Here is a 23,342-nt window from a genome sequence, read left to right as displayed (position 1 = left end):
TTTCCGTGACTTACAGCACCCCACGCCGACAAACAGAACAGTTGTTTTTTTAATCTTCTTTCGTACTGGAATTTATAGGAGACTCAACGCAGCTTGACATTATAACTGCTTTATGTGCTAAAAATGCTACAAGAAAAGACAGCGGGACGGAGCACCTGTCCCACTGTTTGATCAGTGTATCTCTGACTGCGGGTTCATTTTCTAAATCTGGTGACTGCATTTTACTGCAAACAAAATGCAAAAATACTGGTGTGCTTAAAAGCAAAGTGGGTCTCATATAACCTCAGTTACAAAATTGTTCCGGATGCCTCATTACCATATTCTGATTTTGGTGAGTGAAACCTCACAATTAAAATTTTTAATTTAACAGATGTTTCTCAGTGGCATGCAATGCAGGCCAGGTAAGAATGACTTAAGCTGGCACTTTTTTTGTGGAGCAGTTGGGAGGAAACACCACTCTGTCTGCTCAGTGAGGAAGTAGTACGGTTCAGTCAGCATGTAGCTCATCAGTAGTTTAGTTTTACAGATATATTTTGTGTGCCTAATTGTGTGTGCTATTGTTAGGTCAGAATGCCACGCATTGCATGCTTATAGGTGCAAAACTTCAATGGCAGAGAGTGACCAACACCAGTGCTTGGTTCTGGTTTCTTTTATCTGTTTACACTATACTTTTCTTGGGCCTCACCCTATCGCTCGTTCAGTCAGCTTCCCCACCTGTCAGTTGCCCGCTTATCTTGTGGGGACTCGATGAATTTTTCGTTTGGTTTCCTTTCTGTTTTTGATGGGCAAGTGACGCATGAAAGCAAAGTTGATTGATCTTGTGGCATTGTTTGTTTGTTGAATAGTTAAAAGAAAATTAGCGCAGCTTGCACTAAATTGCACAAGACTGGGTCACCACAAAGCTGGTGCGTCCTTGCCTGTTGGCTAGGCCCCTCTCTTTCCCACCTCTTGCTCTATACGCTGTGCTACACATACATGGCTATGCTTGCTCTATTTCGCTTTCTCTCTCTTTCCTTCTATGCTACGCTTTATTCTCTCTCCTCCTCACCCGCAATTATGGTTTCCACCCCCTTGCTATAGTATACAAAGCTATGCTATGCTCTGCTAGAGTGCCCGGATAGCCGAGTGGTTGCACTGCTTGCCTTTTGATCGTGGGTTCTTATCTCGCCTCACAAAAGAAACCTTTTTGCCAAGAATTTCTCTCTCTTTGTACTCGTTCTCTCGCCCATCAGAGTTATTGCGTCCCATGCTGGACATATCGGTGCATGTGTTCTGGGAGCGAAGCAAGAGAGGAAGAAGATGAAGAGAGTGCGTGCCGGTTCATGATGATGATAATTTTCCATCTACAACGCACAGCAAACCTGTGGGCGTAACAGCTCTGCCGTAAAAGTAAAGCAGGACAACTCATGATACAAGAAAGACCCAGCAAGGCTTGATATGTGCAACGTATTCTTGAACTGAAGCTATCTGTAGTTGATTAGAGTGTCGAGTTGGGCTTGTTGGTACATAATTCTGGCACACTGCAGCACAAAAAACACAACGGATGGAACACGAACGACCAAGACTAGTGCTGAACTTGCAAGAACCTTTATTGGAAAAGTTGCACATATATTTATGCTGTCCGACGCAGACGTCATCCACTACACATGCGTAGGAATGCCAACTCTTTATCAGTTGTTGGGACGATACGCTTACACAACTCTCTCCCCAGATAGGAAATGTGTTCTGCTTCTACGATTTCTCGGGTGATTCGCGTTTTGCTCTTCTTAATGACGGATGTGTTATTTAGCTTGGGTGCACAATCCTGACAGGTTACACAATGGCTTGCTAGGAAACCTTCAACGTCCTTTCCGTCACGCGCATTTATTACATTGTTCGCATGCTCCCTTAGCCTATCGTTTACGTATCTCCCGGTTTGGCCAACATACACTTTTCCGCACTTTAAAGAAATTTTGTACACCACCCCTTCTGCGCAATCGACAAAGGGCCGCCTGTGCTTTGTGCCACAGACCTGCTGCTTCCTCGCCTCTGGGTCGGTCTTTCTACAGACAGCCTGTGTGGTGCCGTGAATACCACTTTCACATCGTATGACGTGAAAAATGAAATGAGGAGCAGCCCTCCTCGTTCGGTTGCAGAGAGCCTGCTGAAGAAATTGTGCCATCGCCCGCAAAGTTGTGAAGCCAGTGCACCACGCAGGCAGAAGGTGGCTCTGATACCTTATCTGCACAAGCTTTCCCACAACTTGAGAAAGGTGGCCCAGTGGTACCACGACCTTTTCTCTTGACCCCTCCCCAAGAGCTGACTTAGTCGGAACACAGTGCATAAGTGGTCTGCTCCCCTCGAAGGAACTCGCTTGTTGTGGCCCCGTTAACACAAAAATCGTGGTGCCGCTCCTGCCACATCCTCCGGCGTATTGCCACAAGTTTTCTGCTTTGGCTGGTAGCATCGCTGGGTTGCTATTGCTGGCCTCTGAGTAACTCTCCGCGGCGTTGTAAGCACCTCGAAGCACATCGTTGGTGTTGCCTCTACGGCATTATGTGTTGTGCAGGAACCCACAAATTATGATCGCATTACACACGAGTTGATGCGTGCAGCACACAAGAGATACATGGCAATTTGGAGCCAGAAGCTGCAACTACTGCTGGAGCACAGAGGCTGAGACTTCTCACACAGAAATATGATGATGATGATAATGAAGTGGTGCTTTCGTCTTAGTGGTAGATTGTGGGTGCTACAACGTAACAATGAAACATTGTGGTTCCCTCTTCATACTCATTGCATTAATTCTGTGTGTTTAATGCTTTATGAACTAACAATTAGAACAGCAATATAGTGCATGTGATGATGGTGGCCTTAGTGGCGGCCATGACCTCCATGGCAAGCCATACTGCTTAAACGTGCCATTGTAACAAGATTAAATTTCTTTTAACAAATGCTGTTGTGCCTAGTTTATCATACTTGAGAATAAAATATGGATAGTTGGTCGTACACGATTTTCGCATTTATAAGATGCACCAGGAAAATTTTAGGATGTGTCTTAAGGTACCCAGCAAGTTGCTGCACGTCAGTGCCTTCTCCTGAAGGCCACCTTGGCAAGCACATCACTGTGCGGCAGCGTGATCTCACGCACTCTCATAATGCATGAGAGCACTGTGAGCACGCATTGTTTTCTGTTTGTCAGCCGCGCTTTTGTTGTGCTGTTGGAGCTCAGCGTGGAGCGGGGGCAGCCCGATCACGATGGCTCCATGACGCCACCCTCATCGCTCCTGATTGGTCATTCGATTCATGAAATGCGGAATTCGCCGCAGGATTGGGTCTCTACCATTTCATGCTGCACACCACGAAACTTGCGATTGCTGCTGCTTTTGACACGCGCATCCTGTTGCGGTGTCGTGTGTGGCATGACGCAGGCATTTTTGACGCTAGTGAGGCCGTACCTTTATACAGCAGAAAATAATGCAGGAGTATTTCTCCATTTTGTAATGCCTTTAACCCTTAAAGCACAGTAAATGAAATGTGTACACAAGGTGACCAACTGGAAGCATATGCTAATGCTAATGGCACTACAGTCAAACCTTGTTACAACGAACACCGCATTAACGAACTTTTCAAATTAACGAACTTTTAAGAAATCCCGTGCCGACTGCTTATAGTTTCAATGTAAAAATATTTCACTACTACGAACTTCAGAATAACGAACATTTCAGAATAACGATCGTTATTTAATTCCCGTGTAATCTTAACAACACCTCACTACTACGAACTTATATCCCGAAATGCGAGGATTCTTAGATTTCAGTGTATCGGTCATGGCAGTCGGAGCTGTAAGGTAGCAGACGACGCAGCGCGAAGAGCGGACACCCTCCCGCAAAAACCTGAGATGGTGCGGGAGGAGAAAGACGCGGGCGGAGAACTTTTTTTTTTCCCCTCCGTTGTGGAGGCGACAGCGCATCAGGTTTTGTAAAGGCCCAACCGCATGCATTGCACGCGACTTTCGAGCGAAGGCGACTGCGACAAACGGGCTCCGTCGCGTTGTCGCGAGGGTAGCACCCACATGTTCGTGACAAAGTGTCACGGTTGCTCGATTGAAAACTATTGCGTGCACGCAGGCAAATAACGAAAAAGAAATACAGAGTAGATGAATGACAACATGCCAAAGTTATTATTGTCTTGTTTGAGATAAGGATGCCATAAAAGCGTTTCGTGACTTTCTTTTCTCGCAATCTTATGTTTAACCGCGACAGTAGTATCTGCTGTGATCCCATGGGACACCCGGAAGCGTACGCTGCCTACGCTATGTTGCACTTTGCAAACTGCGTTATGTTGGGGTTAGTCCACAAGGCGCATCTCAACAACGTTTCCTCTTGCTGTCATAGAACGTTTAAGAAAAGCCGCAGCGCCTCACATCGTTGCTTTGCGGGGAGAAGGGCTACCTCACACAATGACGATGTTGACATTGCAGCAAGCTACCACCAATGCAGCAAGCTACCATCGAAACATCAAAACGAACCGTCGATCAAAATCAACGACAAAATATGGCCGGGCGACAAGCGATGTTTTCTTGCTTTCCAGAAACCTGCGACGCGACAAACGACAGCGATGGATGGCCCTCCGCGACAACAAATCCTGTCGGCCGTCGCTCAAAACTCGCGTGCATGCAGTTGGGCCTTAAAGGATTGCAGCGATGACATGGACGACGATGTCACGGTAGCACCCAAAGATCGCGACGAGTCCGTGTCGGCCACAGATGCGTTGGACTACTTGAGGAAACTCCGCATATTCATAGAAAAAAGCGGAACAGCTACCGAAGCGGCGCATAAAAATGCGGACGGTCTAGAATCATTCGTGACGCAGAGTTTGTGCTGCACCCGTCAAAAAACGATCACGGACTATTTCAAATAAATGTGCCTTGTTGTGAGAAACGAGTTCAAGGACGTACCGTTGCAAAGGTAGGACGTTGGCGTTACTGAAATTCTATTGTTATGCTAAATTTTTGGCTTTCACTATAACGACCTTTTAGAGTAATGAATATTTTTCCGCGGTCCCCTGAAGTTCTTTATACCGAGATTTCACTGTACTGGTTTTGCAGGGTCATTGTGGAAGCATTATGAGAAAGCGGCTGTCAAGCTCGACACCATGCTTTGTGAGATAGCAAGCTCACTCTGCCATCAAGGTGAGGCTCAGAACAACATGCTGCACATTTCAGCCTTTCATCTTTCGCTGCACCTTAGCGTGTGACCATAAATACATACTTTCACCATGATTTCCCATTGTCATTGTTGCTGAGCTGGTCTAGTAAGGTATAAAACCTTTCATGGGACACATAATGCGAGCATGTCCGTGTTTTGAGATATCTGGCTGCAAAGTTTAATTGCGATTGGCATGATTACACACGCGTGTAATCATGCAAGTCAGGAATGGTACAAAGCTCATCCCTGATGTGCTGTGGCAGTTGCGTGCAGCATTTAATCTGACAGTGGGTGAAAGACATAACAAAGATGATAACCCTTTTACACTGGTTCGCGATATCAAGATGCTAAAGGCCCATGTGTCTATACTTAGGTGCACGCAAAAGAACACCAGATGGTCCAAATTTCCGGAGTCTTCCACTACGGCGTCCCTCATTATCATATCGTGGTTTTGGGACGTAAACCCCAACAATTATTATTATCACAATATCAAGGAATGACTGTGTGTCACATCAGCGAGGAAGTTTGCACCGTTCCTCACTTGCATGCATAATCATGCAAAGCTCAATTGCACTTTAATGTCAAATGTCTTGTATATGGACATGCTGAAAGAATTCTGCCAAGTGGAACTCTGCAGAAATGCACCTGCCTCTAACTGTTCAATACAAATATGTCCACTTACTGCAGTCTCTAAAAAGTTGGTTATTCAATCTTAGTTAATTGTGTGCCTGACACCGACAATTATCACCTCAATTTGTGTCCCTCTTTCTGCATAACTTAATCCTCCCCGAGCTGAGCTCAGCCTGTTCAGGTCCACTGCAGGACGAAGGCCTGACCTCGTTTACCCTATCCTGTGCAAGCCGATTTCATTTTATCCCCGCGCACCTCTTTATTTTGTCACTCCATCTAACTCGCTGCCTTCCTTGACGGCGTTTCAGATCCCTTGGTAACCATTCCATTGTTTTCCCACTGTCCACCACATGTGGTCTGTCCTACCACACATGCTGTCCATTCCGCCGCAGTGGAGTAGTGGTGCTCGGTTGCTGACCCCAAGGTTCGATCCCGGCTGTGGTGGTCACATTTCAATGGAGGTGAAATGCTAGAAGCCCACGTACTGTGCGATGCCAGTGTACGTTAGAGAACACCAGATGGTCAAAATTTCTGAGCCCTCCACTGCGGCATGCTTCATAATCATATCGTGGTTGTGGCATGTAAAACCTCAAATATTATGTTATTACTATACTTGGATACAACTCAAGAAATAAAACAGCTTTACACCATCGGACCCCCTTCGCTGCGGCCAACCCTTTGCGCCTGCAAGCAGCGCTTTGACCTTCTATAAGTGCGTCCACGCCGTGAAGTAGTTCTTCTGGAAGCCTTTATTTTGAGCGAAGATAAAATTTTAATTCAATTTCTTTTAGTTCCCCGTTAGAATAGGATACGTGAAAGAGTTTATGGTTTAAAGTCAGCTTGCAAGAGCGCAGTCTCACTGAAGACGCCGATGGATGGAACAGTGGAGGTGGCCATTTTGGTTGAGGTCCATCAGCGTGGAAGAACATGCTTTTTGATTCCTTTGTGAGCACGGCACGAAGGCTGTTCGCCACAACGGTATGTTGACACAGCGACACCATTGGCTGGAGGGGACTCCTTCGACGCCGAAAAGCTGCTTTTTTCTTGAGTTGTATCTGAGGTTCGAAGCGCATTCGAAGCGAATTGTGGTTTGGTTGAATAATTTCGAATCGAATTTGAATAGTATATATCACATATTATAAAGAAAAATGAACATACTTGTCATGACCCAACTAACCTGCACAATAATTATTTTAAATTGAAACAAGGCATGTGCGAGTGCCATTCTTTATGGTTCAAAGGGAAGTGGAAGCAACTTTGAATTAAAATGTACTTGTGGGCTAGTTGGTTGGTCATATTCATGATAAATGGCAGCACACACCAGGTTAAGACAGATACACAAAACACGAACTTTGAATCAACTTTGAATAGTAGCAGGATTTCACTTTCGGTAGAATGCAAGAGATAACCTGTAAAATGCATTACATTTTAAAATTTACTATACTTAGAGCATATAACGAGCTTTTAAACTTATGAAATGATTGTGAGGGTAATATGTTCATTTAACCTTGACGTGGGGCTTTGTGGGATTTCCCCTGGATAGGTGTATTCGCGTCGCACGTTGGCGGTGTCAGCACGCGTGATGCAAAAGATCATCACGTGGTGACGTCCCCATATGACCTTATAGATCATGAAAATTTGTGACGTCGTTATGACATCACCACAATGCCACATAATGTGAAATCACATGATGACGTATTCACACGACATGGTCACCCGTGATTGGTGGGCCGGTTACGGAGGCAGTGCGATACCGCGTTAGGTGCAGAAAGCTTTTGGAGGGAGCGGGAGAGAATCAATACATCGACTGGCAAAAAGAAGAATAAGAAGATGGCTTTGGCATTCCAGTCATCTTAGGGAAATGCAAAAGGGACTCGGTGAGTGTTTTAATCCAGTGTACTTAAACAATGACTTAATCTAAGCCGATTTTGTGGACACTGAGCAAGGGGTTGACGATCAACAGGTCGCACGGGAAGGTTCTGAGATGGTATCGCACCTGTTAAATGGTAGCGCCTTTTCCATCCTGCGGGAGATAAGCACCATTAGCTGTCGGGAAGCGGGCGCGAACGATCGTGTCAGTGCGTGCTTTCTGCTACTCACCGAACATCGCAGCCCTGACACTGTAGCGAAACTCTTTGTCGCGGAAGTGCTTGTTGCACGCATGACTCGTAGTCAATGGCTGCTTGCCGGTTCTTAGCTTCACAACCCACGCTTCACGCAGTTTCATGTCCCGCGGGTACCAGTGCGGGCGGGCTGACACGGAGCTCCGTTGCGCAAGTGCGACACTTCAGCACCGAGCAGTACAGCAGCATGCTCGTTGCCTTTGGAGGCAGCTACTCCTATTACAATGAGTTCAATTGTGTTCAAAATGCGAGAAAACCTCCGCATTTGAACAGACCGCAGAGCAGGTAGAACTTTAATCTTGTTTTCAAAGCACGCGGCAGCGCTCCACAAGCAGCCAGCGTAGCTGCTGAGACCATGTGATCCTGCCAAGCACGTCACGCCAACAGCGGCGCCGGCATTTCACCTAGGGGGTTACATGCGGTTTATGTATGTCTATTTGTTCATTTCAAATACTTCAAAATTTAGAATAATCAAATTCGTTGCGAAGCGAATTTGAATACTCTAATATTTCTTCTCTTTTGACGTGAACTAGTTTTTTTTTCTCTTGACGTGAACTAGTTGCTACCCCTGTCCGTTCCGTGGTCCACTCAACCGCCCTCCGATCTCTTAGAGGGGCAGTGTCACCAAGTTTTGAGGCTATAAAATGCCTGCTGTAGGCTTCCTCTGTACGCTAGGACACTCAGCACGAAGTGTTGGACACAGCCAACGTTTAGAATATATTTTAATTTGCTTCCAAAGTATGCCAAAATGCTCATTCTAATGATCGAGACCCATCGCCAGTGCGACTGACACCGACATCACTGTGTAGGAAGTATAATGAAAAATTTAGTGACATCGGATCACATTATATAGACTGACGTACAGTGAGCGGCGACCCACAGCTCCAATGCACAGGGCAAGGCAAGAGAGCATCGACTGCAAACTTCCCTCATTTTTTAGATACGAAACATTTCATAGCGACCCCAAGGCACTTTGAGCGTTTCCGTCCGTCCGTCCGTCCGCCCGCCTGCCCGCCCGCCCGTCCGTCCGTCGGGCCAGCCAGCCAGCCACCTACGTCTGGGTGCTCTCATGGTCACCTTCTTAGCCTGGTGTAGACCAAAATTGGCATGGGAGGACCGTAAAGGCCGAACCATATAGAGCGTTTTTGCCGGCGTTTTCCCGGCGTTTCGTACGCCGGCGTCCCTCGACGTCGACGCTACCGGTGACGGTGGCCGAAACGACCACCTCTGGACTATAGCTATGGTGGCTAGCCACCATACTATAGCCACCATATCTGGACCACGACCTCCTGTATAAAATTAGCGACCTGCTCATACCGGCTCTCTCTACGGCTGCGCGTGACTCCAACTTTTGGAGGTCACGTGCTCGTCTAGTTACCAAAATCGTCACGAGAGGCCGCCTCAACTTACCCCCATAGCAGCGGACGCGACAACTTGGAAAGGGTGCAGCTCCCTCGGAAGCTACCGCGTTACGAGTGTGCAGCGGCAGGTATTTTGTTTTCTTTATTTAGGAACTTGCGTAAGGATCTTAAGCAGAGTTGTATGTTTTATTAGTGCGTAAAGACGCGGCCGAGAACGTGAAGTCGGGGCATTGACGGCATGCCTCGGCTCAGTGCAGCGGTCCCAGCAGTTACTCAACACGGCTGCTGTGTGTGTGCGCTGTAAAGAATTTTCTGCTGCCGCTGTGTGGTGTACATCCACGCGTCCTTCAATGCGACACCTTCGTTAATAAAGTCGGTAATGTAATGGGAATGGCAATGGGAGTCCTGCGGTGCGCGACAAGCGATTCTCACAGGGTGTCGTCCTTTAAATGAAAACTCCGATGGCACTTGGTACTTGAGACATGAAATTTCAACATCTCCATGGCCCAGAAGTCTGTCATCCGTAATCACAGAAGTAGAAATCTCCAACTACTTGTAGCCGTGCGGTTTATTCCGCCCATTTGCACACAGAGGAGTGCCTAAACTGCAATGCTCACATTTTCGTTTCTTGTAGCACATTCAATAATCTAAGTCTCGGTTTCACAGTTGAAGCGTTTTAGCGCACGTATCAGTACGAGATCACGAATTACATGAAGTACGATTAGCTCCAGGCATATGTTTATATAAAGTAGCGTAAGCTACGTTTAACCACGGCCGTACTTAACACACCTTTTTATGCATTACGCGGACCAAGCTGCTTCACTTACCATGCATTTGGTCTGTTACGAGCACTAGCACTTCATCATGTCCCAATGAAACCAGCACACTTGTGTTACTTGCAAGAGCAAAATGCAAAGGCGTCTTAGGTGACTGCAGTTAACCTGGGTCTTTCTGCAAACATATTTTGCTGCACTTCCCTTAGTAGGGCCTCTCAACTGCTCTGTCCCTAATAACCCACTAAATAAACGCTAAAGCTCATTATTTGAAAAACTTATCCACGTCACACTAAGGAAAATGCTCATGCAGAAGGAACACACTTCATGCATTGTGAAATGCCAGTTCATTTTTATTGCGATAGCAATTATATGGACAGTCTCGGCTGGATTTTGCCGTCGCCGTCGCCGTCGCCGCCGTCATGCACCGTATATGTATAAGTATGTATATATATATAAAAGCCCCAAAGAAAAATAATTCAGAAAAATGCTTCCGAGGCGCGGAATCGAACCAGGCACCTCTTGCTCCGCAGCGAGTGGCGCTATCCCTTACGCCACGAAACGCAGATCCTCAACGTAGCTAACGGCGAGCATTATATACACATCCTTTAGCGCTGGACGGACTCAGAGACGGCAGGCGATAATAGGCGTTTCTTCATTACCAGCGAGATGGCGTTAGGAGCCCGACGGGCGCATTTAAAAGTCGTCGGCGAGCTCGCTCGCTTCTTCTTATATTTGCGCGTGGGAGAACCTTGCCCTTCCGCTGTCTGCTCGCGCGGTTTTCTCGTGGTGAGGGGAAGAGTAATGTTTCAAGCTTTCACCGTGATGTCCGCGCTCATGTTACGGCGCGTACGAATGTAACTCGAGCTCAGGGACGCCGCTAAACGAACAAACAGAAGATGAGCGCGAACTATCAACTGTCACAGCTCGACACTTGAAGCACGCTAGTTTCCTTCGCTGCTTCGGCCGCCTTTGCAACAGGAGCGCTGTTCAAACTGAGAGCATCCATTGGCGAGCCTCACTTCGTATAGCATTAATTTTTTTTATTTGTTTGCCAAGCTCAAACCTTGAGCACCTTTCGCGACTGTGGCTTGCTGTGCAGCAACTTCCTTTTGGCAGGTGTCTGAGTCATGTTGCTGAAAAATTTTGCCAGAAAGGGTCGCAGGAACTTCACGAGAATCAACTTAACGAGTGCAGTTGTATGTGCTACACTGTCATTCCTTTCACACTTGAACAGGGGGTTCTTGATGACAGATGGGAGCACAGCACACGTGAACTTCTGCAGTGGCTGTGGTCGTCTGATGAGCAAAGCTGCCGCTCGTGAGGCAGCAAATTCAAGGAGGCTGACAAAGCCAACAAAAGCTATGCTGGGGTATGACAGTCGAAGACACTCTAATTGGATAATCTCAACCTACATAGTCTCGCGTGTGGATTTCTCAAAAGTGGAGCTAATCTGAAAGTAGCATTAACACAACATTTGCAGCGTTTGCAAGCAGGCTGTCTTCAATTCAGCAGCTACAGAATTCCTATTGGTGTTTTTGGGTTGAAGGTATTTCATGTTCCTCAAAATCCGCGTAGTTAGGAGGAAGCATGCTCACATCGCAGTACTGTGAGCAACGCATCCTCTTTACCGAACCAGTCACTCTTTGACATTGTTACATCAACGCCATACAAACTATAATCGTTGGCTTTCGTTAGTGTGTACTCTACTTTCCCTCAACTGTACTCGAAGCTTATTTTACTACGGCTTACCTTCACTTTGGCGAAAAATCTTTTTCAGCCAAAGTAGGCGCACATCGGTGACAGGAAACTCGTGAAATGAGATGCCAGTTGATGTCCGTCCACTCGATTTACAGAACGGAACGCAACAGTAAACCTTAGCTAAATAGTTTACTGTTGCAACCAGTGCTGTCACACTTCAAGGCAATGAAAAGAAAAACAAGAATCAAAGACCGTAGGATACGACACACCACAACGGCATAAAAACTACACGTGCGATGCCTGCGTCTGCCTGCGAGATGAGGGTAGAGTAGAGTTACATATACAGTAACTCTAGATGAGGGTAAGTTGTGTAGCGCCACGGTTTGCGGTGGCAGCTCGGAGAACTAAAAAAAATAAACAAGCAAAAACAAACTTAACGCGCAGGAGCGCCGCAGCACGGGCAGGTCGCTAATTCATAGAGGAGGTCGTGATCTGGACGGTCCAGACATCACAGGCGGCAGCATCGACGCCGGAAGCAGTTCGATGGACGCAGAACCAATCAGCGTGCGGCTGGCAGCGACTTCCGCTACGTTACGGCGTCGTCGCTGCTGCCAAAATGGCTGCCGCCCGCCTCGAATCTAATAAGTCGTCGTCGTGCGCTGTGTGGCCCTTAAGTTCTCAATTGATGCTTGTATTTGACTTAGTTTGTTTCCTAGAAGCTTCGACAGCAAAGCGCTCGTGATATCTTTGAACTCTTTCCGAGAGCCGTACTCAAGTTCGTCGGTAGGCTTAGCAGGGATGAGTGTATTGGCCGAATACGTGGCCTCAAAGATGTGCGGCAGCTTCAAGCTCAGAGGCCATATATTACGAGTTTGTGGTTCTTCTTAATGCCAATAGCTGGCGCTATAAGTCAAATAAAAAAAAAAACTTTTCGGCGGCACTGTGACTCGTTTTTTGCACCACAGAACTGCAAATGAGACATAAAAGCTATAATCAGGAATATATCTTGTTGGTCCATTGACGGAAACTGTACACTGCTTTACGAGGTGTCAGGTTCATTCCCTCTGGTCACACTGTGCGACGCTGAGTTAACGCTCCTCATATGGTTTGCCGCCCTCTCTGACGGCGTTGATGCGACGACGCCGAGGGACGCAACGTCAGAAAACGCCGGCCAAAACGCTCTATATGGTTCGGCCAGGGTTTGACGAATACAGTGACTCCACTCCTGTGCCAACTACGCTAAAGTGCGCCAAATTCAATTTACTGCGCCATCCTGATAAAATCAGTGTAAGTTGCGCCAAACTGTGCCAGAGTCTCGGTTTGGGGGTGCCTATCACCGGCAATCGCACTGCCGGCACGTCAAAACATGTGCAGCTTGAGCTTGGGGCCACCAAAGTCGTAACCACGGACCAACAATCCGCTGAATAAACAGCGCTTGCGTCTCGATCCATGACGCAATGATCGGTGCTGATGCAGCTTCCGTTGTGCAAGTGGGCTCGACGGCAAGATGTATCCTTCGCAGAAGCTCGTGATGCCTAGGCCAATCGGTAGCGTGAAAGTGAGGTGGCGATTCATCGGTGGACATCGTCTGTTCCAGAAACGCCGCTGATAGCTCGTTTCAGGAGTCGCACGGCACGTAATTGAAGCAATGTTCAGTAGTAACCACATGCGTGCCGCTAGAATGTCTGTCACTTCTGTTTCTGGACATCGTGGAATGAAATCAGGCAAAACTAGAGCAATGTCGAATTTTCCGTGCTTCACGTCCATGGAAGAGCATGTTGAACAGTGGGAACACGTTGTCACTTTTCATCAAATATACTTTATCCATAGATCTTCATCCAGAGAAGCCTTTCGTAATTTTCTTCCACCAGCACATCCGGGTTGGTAATCGCTCTTGCGGTAATGCCCCCTGAAAGGCCCTGCTCTTTTGAGCTTGTGAGTGTTAATTAGGACCCCAGTTCGAATATTTTGTTTGTTCTTTTTTTCAAATGTCATCTCAATAATAAAAGAATGCCTCCTGGTTGGAGCAGCCACAAGTTTGTTTCAATTTGCGCAGCTGCCAGTAGCGGGCCCGTCGCTGATGGCCCTGGCATCGAAAGGCCCACTGTGAAGCGGCTATGCTATGTTATACGTCCGCCTCTCGCTCTCCAGGGTCAGTAGCTGATGGTTAACAAAACTCAGTTTCCTTAAAGGCAAAGCAGCGAATGCGATAGCAATAAATTGTATTGTTAATACATAGTAAGACTAGCAGCTAACTCTTGGATCCAATCTCGCGTAACTCAACAGAATGCAGATTTAAGAGAATGCGGCCGCTTCAGAGACCAAAGTGGTTGTCGTGCTTTCAGTTCACAATACGTGAAGTAAGCATTGCGAGCACAGCAAGTTTACGACTCGTCTCCTGATACCTGTTGAGATAGCAACCGCGCCTTTCGAGCGACAAGGCAACCCCTCCCCCCTCCACTGCCGTCACTTCATGGTTCTTACGAAAGACGGGCGGAGCGTTTCCTCTCTGCTTGATGAGCAATCGACGGCAGGCCTCGCGCGCAGGGTGACGTTATCGCGTGCGCCCTCCGTGCGATGGAGACGGCCGGCAATTGTTCCATCTCCGCTTCAGCCGCGTTCGTCGCCAGCTTTTACTCGCATGTAGAACGTACGATGCACGGGGAGATAGTGTGCAAGGGGGGGGGGGGGTGATGTTATCAATTTGGACTTTATACTGAAAGTGGCAAACCCGTCGAGAGTGTGCATATAATTGCTATCACAATAAAAAGAAAGAATATCTATGGCAGCTTCGCACTATAGTGGTGCCAAGCCTGAAGGAAGAGTGGAGCCCATCCTTGTTTTTCTTTCTTCTATTTCTTTCTCTAGCTCTCATCTCTTTTTTATCGGTTTCTTTCTATCTCTTGCCTTTCCCTCTCTCTCTCTCTTTATTGCTTCTTTCTTTCTTTCTGCTTCTTTCTCTCTATTTGTCTTTTTTTTCATTCAGCCTTGCTCTCTGTTTTTTCTATTTGTCGTTTTCTTCTCTTTCTGTCTTTTTCTGCCATTTTATCTTTCTATGTCTTTATTCCCTGTATTTCTTTCTATTGCCATCATTCCTTCTCTCTTTCTCCACTTCGCCGAACATAGTTTTCGTTTAACGCTTGTACCTGCTGTACTCGGTAGTGGGGCTTGCCCCAGTTCCTGTCGCGCATACTCCCCTGAGGAGTTTTGCACGACGGAGCACAAGTTGCCAATAGCTTAAACAGCTTCACTGTTAAAAAACCCATTCCATTCTGTAAGCTGGACGAGCAGCGAAGCCCTTTGGCGCCCGACACATATATGACATGGTGGGCATTAGTTTGGTATGTAAGGCCAGGTTGTAAACGGCCGGGCTGTTAACGCTCAAATACGCATTATTTTTTTGCACTGCTCTCTATAGCTCTCTATAGAGAGCACTGGGGAATGTCCTAGCCGTATACTGCTTTGCTGTAAAAGGAAAACCAAGTGTGTTAAATCATGTGTAGTCCCCCATTGAATGCACTTTCGCAGACCCACCTTCCAGGCAACCCAGCGATAGTCTGGAAGCGAGAATGCTCTTGCTACGGCACAGACAGGGCCTCAGAGAGGGGGAAAGGAGTGTCCCAGCCAAGTGGTGCTGTGTTGCGCCCAGCAATACAATCGATTGAGGAGAAAGAGAATCAGCCTTTGCCTTTGAGTCGCTTTAGGGAAATGCGTTGGCGATAGTGCGAATCTTTAGCATTGAGGCACTGTTGTATGTCGCGGCATTTGTCTACCACATCTGCTGATAATTGCGTAGATGTATTTAGAGTGTTATGTCATAAAGTACAGTTCTCAGTATCCAGTATTTTGTTTATTTGCTAGTTTTGAAAAACAAAATAGCTGAATAGGTCATTCGAGAACACAAATGGCATGACGCCGTTCTTTTGCATTATCGAGTGAAATATGGAGGGCTCCTGAGATGATTTTCTCGATGAGATTTGCAATGAATCGAAATATTTCTATATTTCGATTCATTCCCTATAATAATTATTCAGGTGCTTGAATGTAAATGCAACATGCTTCTCCAGTGTACTCCAGGATGTGAAATTAGCTGCTCTAGCATGCTCCAAGATGGAACTTTTTGCTGCTCCAAAGTGCTCCAAAATGAAAATTTTACTGCTCCAAAAATTGCTCCAAATCAGAAGTCCGCGATAGCATCACTGCGAATATGACTGTCTTGTCATGACATGAATAATGTGAAAATCCTGGCGCGTTCGTTGTCAAACCCTTTCCTCCAAACACGTGTGGCACATACCCGTAATCACTGGCCATGGTAAGCGGGTATGTGCAACACGTGATTGACAGTTTATATCATCCCAGGAACGGCGAGAACAGACACTGGTAATTTAAATGTGAGAGCATAAAGAATATTTACACCATTTCCCGCTAAAGGGGACCATGAGGCGATGCGAAGCCGGAGCACTTGCACGATCGCGTTCCGTTGGCGTTCGTTGGGCATGCTACCGACCTCGCGTCGTGGAACGCGAAGAGGAATACTACGCGCGTCTTGTCTTCCCTCTAGCCTGGTCGTTAATTCTCACAGGGCGAGCGGGGAACGCGGTCGGCAGGCGTGCGAGAGGGGGGCAGCGTAGGAGAGGAGAGAGAGGGGGGGGACGCGCATGCTCTGGTGCTCATCGCGGCGTTGCGCAGGAGAGAATTTCGGCATGTCTAGCCCGCGTTTCAGAGGAAGGGTGGAAAGGGGAGGGGAGTGGGGAAGTGGAGAGGGAAAGTGGGGAGGGGGAGGGGAGAGGGTATGCGCATGCGCAGTAAGGGTGGTCATGCCGCACATCACCACCACCACCACCGCCGGATTGAACTCCGCCATAAGATACTTCGCATCTAAAAACTGATATCGGCAGCATTGACCCGACGAATGCAAAGAATAAAAATATTCGGCAGATCCCATGCCTTGTGGGAATTGGTTCCACGTGAAGCAGTCAGCGAGTAGTTCAGTGCTGCATTTTTTGGCCATGAGCCAAGCATTACGAAGCGGATCGACATGTTTTTGTAAGTGTAGTATTGTGTGCACATCCTGGGCTTACTAGGCATGTCGACAACACTGGCGTTTAGAGGGTAACTTATGGTCAGTGTTGCCAGATGCTGCCGACTAAACAAGCGAATAATCACCACAAAAGAAGCCCAAAAAAGCGGCGGCACTCCTATGAATAAGCCCAAAACAAGCGGAAGTTCAAAAAAATGTTCTCATTTTTGAAAATTATTTTATAGTGTGAAAAAAATACTACAAGCACATATGGAAGGTGAAAATGTTTATTTTATTACTTTTTTCAGTATTGTTTATTCATTTCACATAATAAAAATAGGCGCTTGAATGACTGAAAACTAGGCTTGTGCGAATATTCGAGCACTTCGAATATCCGAACGAATATTACAGTATTCTAATTCGCTTCGAAACGAATTTAAATTCTAGGAAATTTCGAAGTATTCGAAATGAACGAAGACATATATAAACTGCATGTAACCCCCTGTAAAGGTGGTTTCATTGCAGTGGAGGTGTGCTATACAGTGAATACACCTTTCCAGGAAAAATCCGCACTGCCGCGAAGCCCCACTTAAATTTAAATGAACATACAGTAAAACCTCGTTAATTCAAAGTCACTGGGACTGTGAAAAATATAATTAAGCGGGCTTTAGAATTAACAAAACATACAAAAAGCGAGATGCAAGGAACTTTGAATTGCTGGAAGTAATCAGAGGTGGTCGTTAGTTGTTCCTGCTAGTTTGCAGCGACAAGGGTTATGTGTTCCAGCAATACCTGGTCCCAATTTTGCCGCTAAACCGGGGAAACGGCGGGCCTCGCTGCTGCCAGCGTAAGAAAAAAAGCATGGCTGATCCCTCTGTCATAGGAATCGGTATAACACGAAAGTCACACGTGTCTTCACAGAAGTACTGCTTATTGTGTAGTGATATATGAGAGCTTGTACAATGTCTATTCGTGTTTGGCAGCTATAGCACCGTTTGACGTGGATGCACCCATGTTGACAGCATGTCTATATCGCGACGACTAACGCCCATGATCATGATTAAACCGTTGCGCACGGTAGCTGAAGGTGTGAACATATATTTGGACACAGCGAATCGTGAATCCCGCGTAAGGATGATATCAACAAGCTCATAATCAACATTGGTACCCGGTATGCACTTCTTCAAAGCGTCGTCAATTAAGGAGAGAAACGGCACGGTGTGCGCTTTCTAGTAATGGGAAGGCGACGCCTGTGCTCATGCATACATAACACACACTGCGCTTCAGCAACACGGGAGGTAGAGGTTCGTAGCCTGAGCCGCAAACGCGTGCGTCCCGCTGGCCTCTGTCTCGCAGGCGCTGCTCTCGCTCCACCAAGGCACGACATTCGCCCGTCGAACTCGCGTCCTTTCTGCAACGCATATTGCAGCAGTTTTGTTAGTCGGTGCTCTCGCAATTGAAGCAGTCGGCGGCGGAGAAATCCCGTTGGTGCGCGTGGGAGCTGCACTACTCCGATGAGCCGACGCACGCTAACACGAAGCCAAAGGCAAAGAACGTAACTGCGTCAAGGGTGCCTCGGCGACGCCAGCGCGGCCAGTCTACCGCTCTGGTATCGAGACGCTTTAACCATGACCTCCGATAGCGCGTGCAATCTCGGAGTAAGCGCTAGTAAGTGTCGAGCGTGAAGCATTACTTCTTTTCACATCTCACAGACGGCGGCACCGCCCCGCTCCGCCAGCCGCGAAAGAGAATGTGTGAAAGATATAAGGCGCGTTCGCGCCGCGTCTAGCATTTTCTGAGTTAGCTCAGTCGGTAGTGCGTCGGGCGCTTGCCGTCGCGGCCGCAACGTCGTGGGTTCGATTCCCAGCGGGGTATCTTTTCTTGGTTTTTTTCTTTCTCACCCGTTGGCGTCCATTTTATCAACGTCATATCCGTGACGGATGTACTTGGTGGACCCCGGCATAAAACACTTTCGTGTTAAAAAAGAAACGAAAAAAGTAAAACGGTCTCGTGGTCAGCTGAAATGCGCGCCTGCGGAAAAGGCGTGCTTCGCTGCAACACAGTGGTGACTCGCGGGCAGCATGTCACCTGCTCCTCGCAGCGTCAGCGCGTCATGATGCAACCATTTGCCCTTTTTTTTCTGGTAAAATAAAGAATTAAATAATGACCAGTGTGACGGAATCCGCGATGTGTTCTGGGTGGAAAAGATGATCATTGAAGTTTTCGAAGTAGGCGTTGCAGGCGAGTACTCCGCCAGCAGTGCAAGTGCGCAAATTGCCGGAACAACCGCCATTCGGAGGTTCCCATACATCGCGAATTTCGTCAGACTGCCTTTTATTAATTCCTCTTTGTTCCCAGAAAGAATGGGTAAACCACGCAGCGCTGACGTTGAGAGAAGCATGCGTCATGCTGCCCGCGTGTCACCGCTGTGTTGCAGTGAAGCACGTCTTTTCCGCAGGCGCACATTTCAGCTGACTACGAGAGCGCCTTTTGTTTAGTTTTTTTCTTGCGCTGGCAGCAGCGATGCTGGGATGCTTCACTTGTCACTCATTAGTATCGCTACATTGCACTGCCTTGTGGCTCCTAAGGGCCATCATTTCTGCGGATTTGCGGCTAAATCGGGATCGGAGAATGGCACATGGCACCCAAAGTTTCGAATTAACCGGGCTGGTACTGACCGCCGCTTCTAATTATCCACTCAAATTTACATTGCAAAATACGGAGCCAAAGAAATCCTTCAAATTATGCGGGATTTCGAAATAACAGAGTTCAAATTAATGAGCTTTTACGGTATTACCCTCACATTGATTCATCATTTTTTAAGTTTAAAAGCTTGTTATATCGGCTTGTATGCTCCAAGTATAGTAAATTTTAAAACGTAACATATTTTACAGGTTATCACTTGCATTCTACCGAAAGTAAAATCCTGCTACTGCTCAAAAGTTGCTTCCACTTCCCTTTGAACCAAAAAGAATGACATATGCATATGCCTTGTTTCAACTTTAAAACTATTGCACTGGTTAGTTCGGTCACGACAAATATGCTCATTTTACTTTATAATATGTGATATAAACTATTCGAAATTCGCTTCGACCAAACCACTATTCGCTTCGAATTCGCTTCGGACCTAAAATTTACTATTCGCACAAGCCTACTGAAAACACTGAATGTTGTTCCTTGCACTTCAGGTTCACACACTACACAGAGTCATTGTCACTGGTTTCCAATACATCTGGAAAATCCATGTCATCCAGTTCCTTGGAACCATACCTGTTCTTCAAATTGGACACGCGCGCCGCACCGTGCCGCGCATTACACATGGTTTTCGAGCCGGAGGCACAGAGGGGCCTTGTATTTTACTGTTCACATGTAAACAAGAGAGAAGAATCTTCCCAGTCAAAATGGCCGACTTCCCGCTTCGCGAGGCTTCACCGAAAGTGGCGTCAGGGCATCTCCTGAGTTTTTCTTCCTCCATGCTGTAGCGCCTTTATAAATGTGGCCAGGTGGAAAAGAAGGGCCTAGGAGCGCTAGATGAGTGCTTAGGGGGGGGGGGGGGTGGTTCGTATATTTTGACTCAAGCCATGTATTTAACGACAAATACACGTGTCAGGCACTGAAATCACAATATTTCCTGAAAAAGCAGGAGTAAGCCCAAAAAAAAAAAACGCAACAAGCGACTCTAAGAATTTCCAAGTGACGCAGCCAAAAAAGAAGCCCAAATCTACTTATAATAAGCGTAACTGGTAACTCTGCTTATGGTCTGACGTAACATCAGCCCTCACGTTAGAGCACATACGTCAGTATTATCGAAACGGAGTGCACTTCGCGGTGCGATGATGTGAGTATCATGCATAACTTTCGTTAGTGTATTCTTTCGGGGTCGAGCAGCGCTTGAATGCAGCTTGCTGAGTCATAAGAATACAAATGTAATGTTTATTAGACTACTATAAAAGCGGAACCTCCACTGGAACCACTATTGACGTTAACCTGACATGACGCCTGTATTGTAGGAGTGTGTGTGTGGTGTTCATTTCTTTGTTATAAAATTTGATGGCCCGCACCGCAACCACAATTGACTTTGCGCTGACATTACAGCTGCAAAGGGTGTTTTTCCAAAGCAGATTGATCTTCCCCTCAACATCTGCCTTTTAAGATACTGCAATCGCAACACCACCATGTCAAACAATAAATGTTGGCTGAGCTGGTGACCGTGTTAGTCTTTGGCTGTGACTATCTGCAAAGCACGGGCATATCACCTTTGTATCAGCTGCTGCCCACCTGAGATAAACACAACTTTCAGCCCAGTTGCTAGGTCCGTTACTCAATCGAGGAGTCACCAAGATTCTAAAGACGACAGAGTAGCGCTCTGTCTCGCTTTTTTTTTTGTCCCGTCACTTGCGCTTTACCTTACGAAATATGTATTAAGAGCTCTCACGCTAAGCAACTATGCCACTGAGTTGTTTCGGAATGAATCTCATATATTTTGAGCAAGAAATACAAAAACTCTTGAGACACTAACAGAAAGTTCATTAAAATGAAACTGTTGGTCGCAGTTAAGAAATTTTTAAGCAAACAATTTTGTACATAGGTGTTCGCTGCTACATTATATCGGTATATAATAACAAGTTTGTAAATGTATCGAATTACCTTAAGATACAATTGGAAAGTAGCGTTTCGGATACAATAATTGTGGTAGTATCATGTATTGTAACGCGATACAATTTCAAAGTATCTTTGCTCTGCTCTGGCCCAAGTAAAGAGGCCTGTTTGCTTTTTGACATCATAAAATGCCCAGCAATGGCTGAGGTGAGAAGCAAAGGCTTCTTTCTACATGAGGCAGTGGAGCGTGCCTCAGTACTCGCAGAGTGTACCAAAAGTTGTGCAGGGTCTCCGAATCTGCATATCTTTTGCCTTCAACTCTTCACTTTAAGTGAATTAGGGACCCGTAAATGTTCAGAAATGTAGATTTAGTAGTAGTTTACCTAACTGTTCTTTCTTTTTGAAGAGTGCTTGCATTGAATTTTAACCCAACTTAGTCAGATGAAGGTTCAACGAGTCATCTGCTGCAGTTACCAGACCTTTACAATGTGTCCTTTGCTGTTGTGTCTGTGCAGAGCCCACACTGAGAGAGGCAATTGTTCAGGCACTTCTGCTGCTACCTGGCCTTAAAGGGAGCCATTGGTCTGATTATCTGCTCGACTGGCAGCAGTCATCTTAAGTTTGCAAGTGAGGCAAACCAGGTGATTGGCTGCCATTACTGTGTGTTAATGCAGAAGGAGGAACAACAAATAAAATATGATGGTTTTGTCAGTAAAGCGCCTCGCTATGATTAGAGTGTATAACCTCGTTACAACGGATCTGCTTACAACAGACATTCGGATATTACAGACCAATTTGCGGCGTTATGCCAACCTCCCTATCTGTTCTAATGATTGAGCTTCGTTTACAACGAATTCTGGTACAACGGACATTCGGATATAATTGACTAAAACGCGATGCCAGCAAGGTGGTCAGGACCCCTTAACAACGGACTTTTCTACCTCGGAAATTCCAAATTCAATAAGTTCAGACTTCAAACATCGCTTGGTATACTTTCGGGACCGGAACAGCGCGCCGGATATCGACTTATACCGGTTTAAGAACAAAGGCCGCCTATGTCCGGTCTGTCAATGATCAGTTATGCCTAGCCGCGGCGACAAAAAAATCGACGCGCAGCGTGCTTGGCCTTCATTTTGGGGCGTCGACGCGCGAAATCGCTAGCCGCTGCCACCGTTGCTCCGAGCGGTCGCTGCACGGTGAGCTTGGCCGGGGGGTACGCTGCCGAAGCGTAAATAGCCCATCCGCGGTTCCGAGGAGCCAGCGGGCGATGTGATTCGTTGCTTGCGACGGAGCACATTGCGGCGTCTTCACCTTCGCATGTTCCCTACGTCGCCTACGTGATGTTCTTGCCCACAAACTTCGGGTTCGTCTCGTACGTGGGCACCGTGAGCGTAGTTAGGCCTAGCCACGACTTCGAGCAGATAAACCTCAGCTGCGATGTGCGTGGCCGCGGTGCCCGATGTTTCAAAGTACGTCATGCTTGATTGCGAGTACAAAGAGTTGTGCAGTTTTGGTTGGGCGTGAAAAGATGACTTATTAGTGGAGGTATTTGTAAGCAACGACCGAATATCTCTTACTCGATTTCTCTTGCCCCAGATTCGGCGCTGAAGCGATGTCGTCACGAATCTCATTGCTGTCAGCGAATTAGAAGGTGCGATGATACTTCACCACGTGTCAAATGGCCGCTGCATAGCTGCGACTTTCGTGATTGCCGCGATGGACGTGGTTGCAGACTTTTAACCTCGCAGCAAAGATCTCGCCATGGAAGCAGGATTGCATTTCAGTGAGTCTGAAATGATCCCCGTGCTCTCGTGGCAGCTCTTTCTGGCAGCAACCGATGGAAAGCGAAGCCTCGTTTTCATCGACGGCAAGCAAGGCGTCCAGTTTCTGAATACTGTTTATGTACACGGGTATTTCATTTGGTGTTTTAAACGCGGAGGATTTCT

The 23,342-nt window shown here is 46.9% G+C and overlaps 1 protein-coding gene across 3 annotated transcripts in view; it reads left to right on the top strand.

The window, feature by feature from the left end:
* Window positions 1-22,136, top strand: part of LOC119388282 (proteoglycan 4) — a 287,761-nt gene extending 265,625 nt beyond the window's left edge. For 2 of the 3 annotated variants that reach the window (XM_037655967.2, XM_037655963.2), the window contains 2 exons: window positions 5,090-5,173; window positions 21,912-22,136. In XM_037655967.2, coding sequence (XP_037511895.1) covers window positions 5,090-5,173; window positions 21,912-22,015 — 188 coding nt within the window. In that variant the 3' untranslated portion in view covers window positions 22,016-22,136. The remainder of the gene's footprint in view (window positions 1-5,089; window positions 5,174-21,911) is intronic. The other variant, XM_037655964.2, reaches the window with a different exon arrangement.
* Window positions 22,137-23,342: the final 1,206 nt, after the last annotated feature.

Source organism: Rhipicephalus sanguineus, chromosome 3 (assembly GCF_013339695.2).
Source record: "Rhipicephalus sanguineus isolate Rsan-2018 chromosome 3, BIME_Rsan_1.4, whole genome shotgun sequence".
Lineage (NCBI taxonomy): Eukaryota > Metazoa > Arthropoda > Arachnida > Ixodida > Ixodidae > Rhipicephalus > Rhipicephalus sanguineus.
Note: the sequence above shows the minus strand (reverse complement) of the source record. Positions and strands in the feature narration are given on the sequence as shown.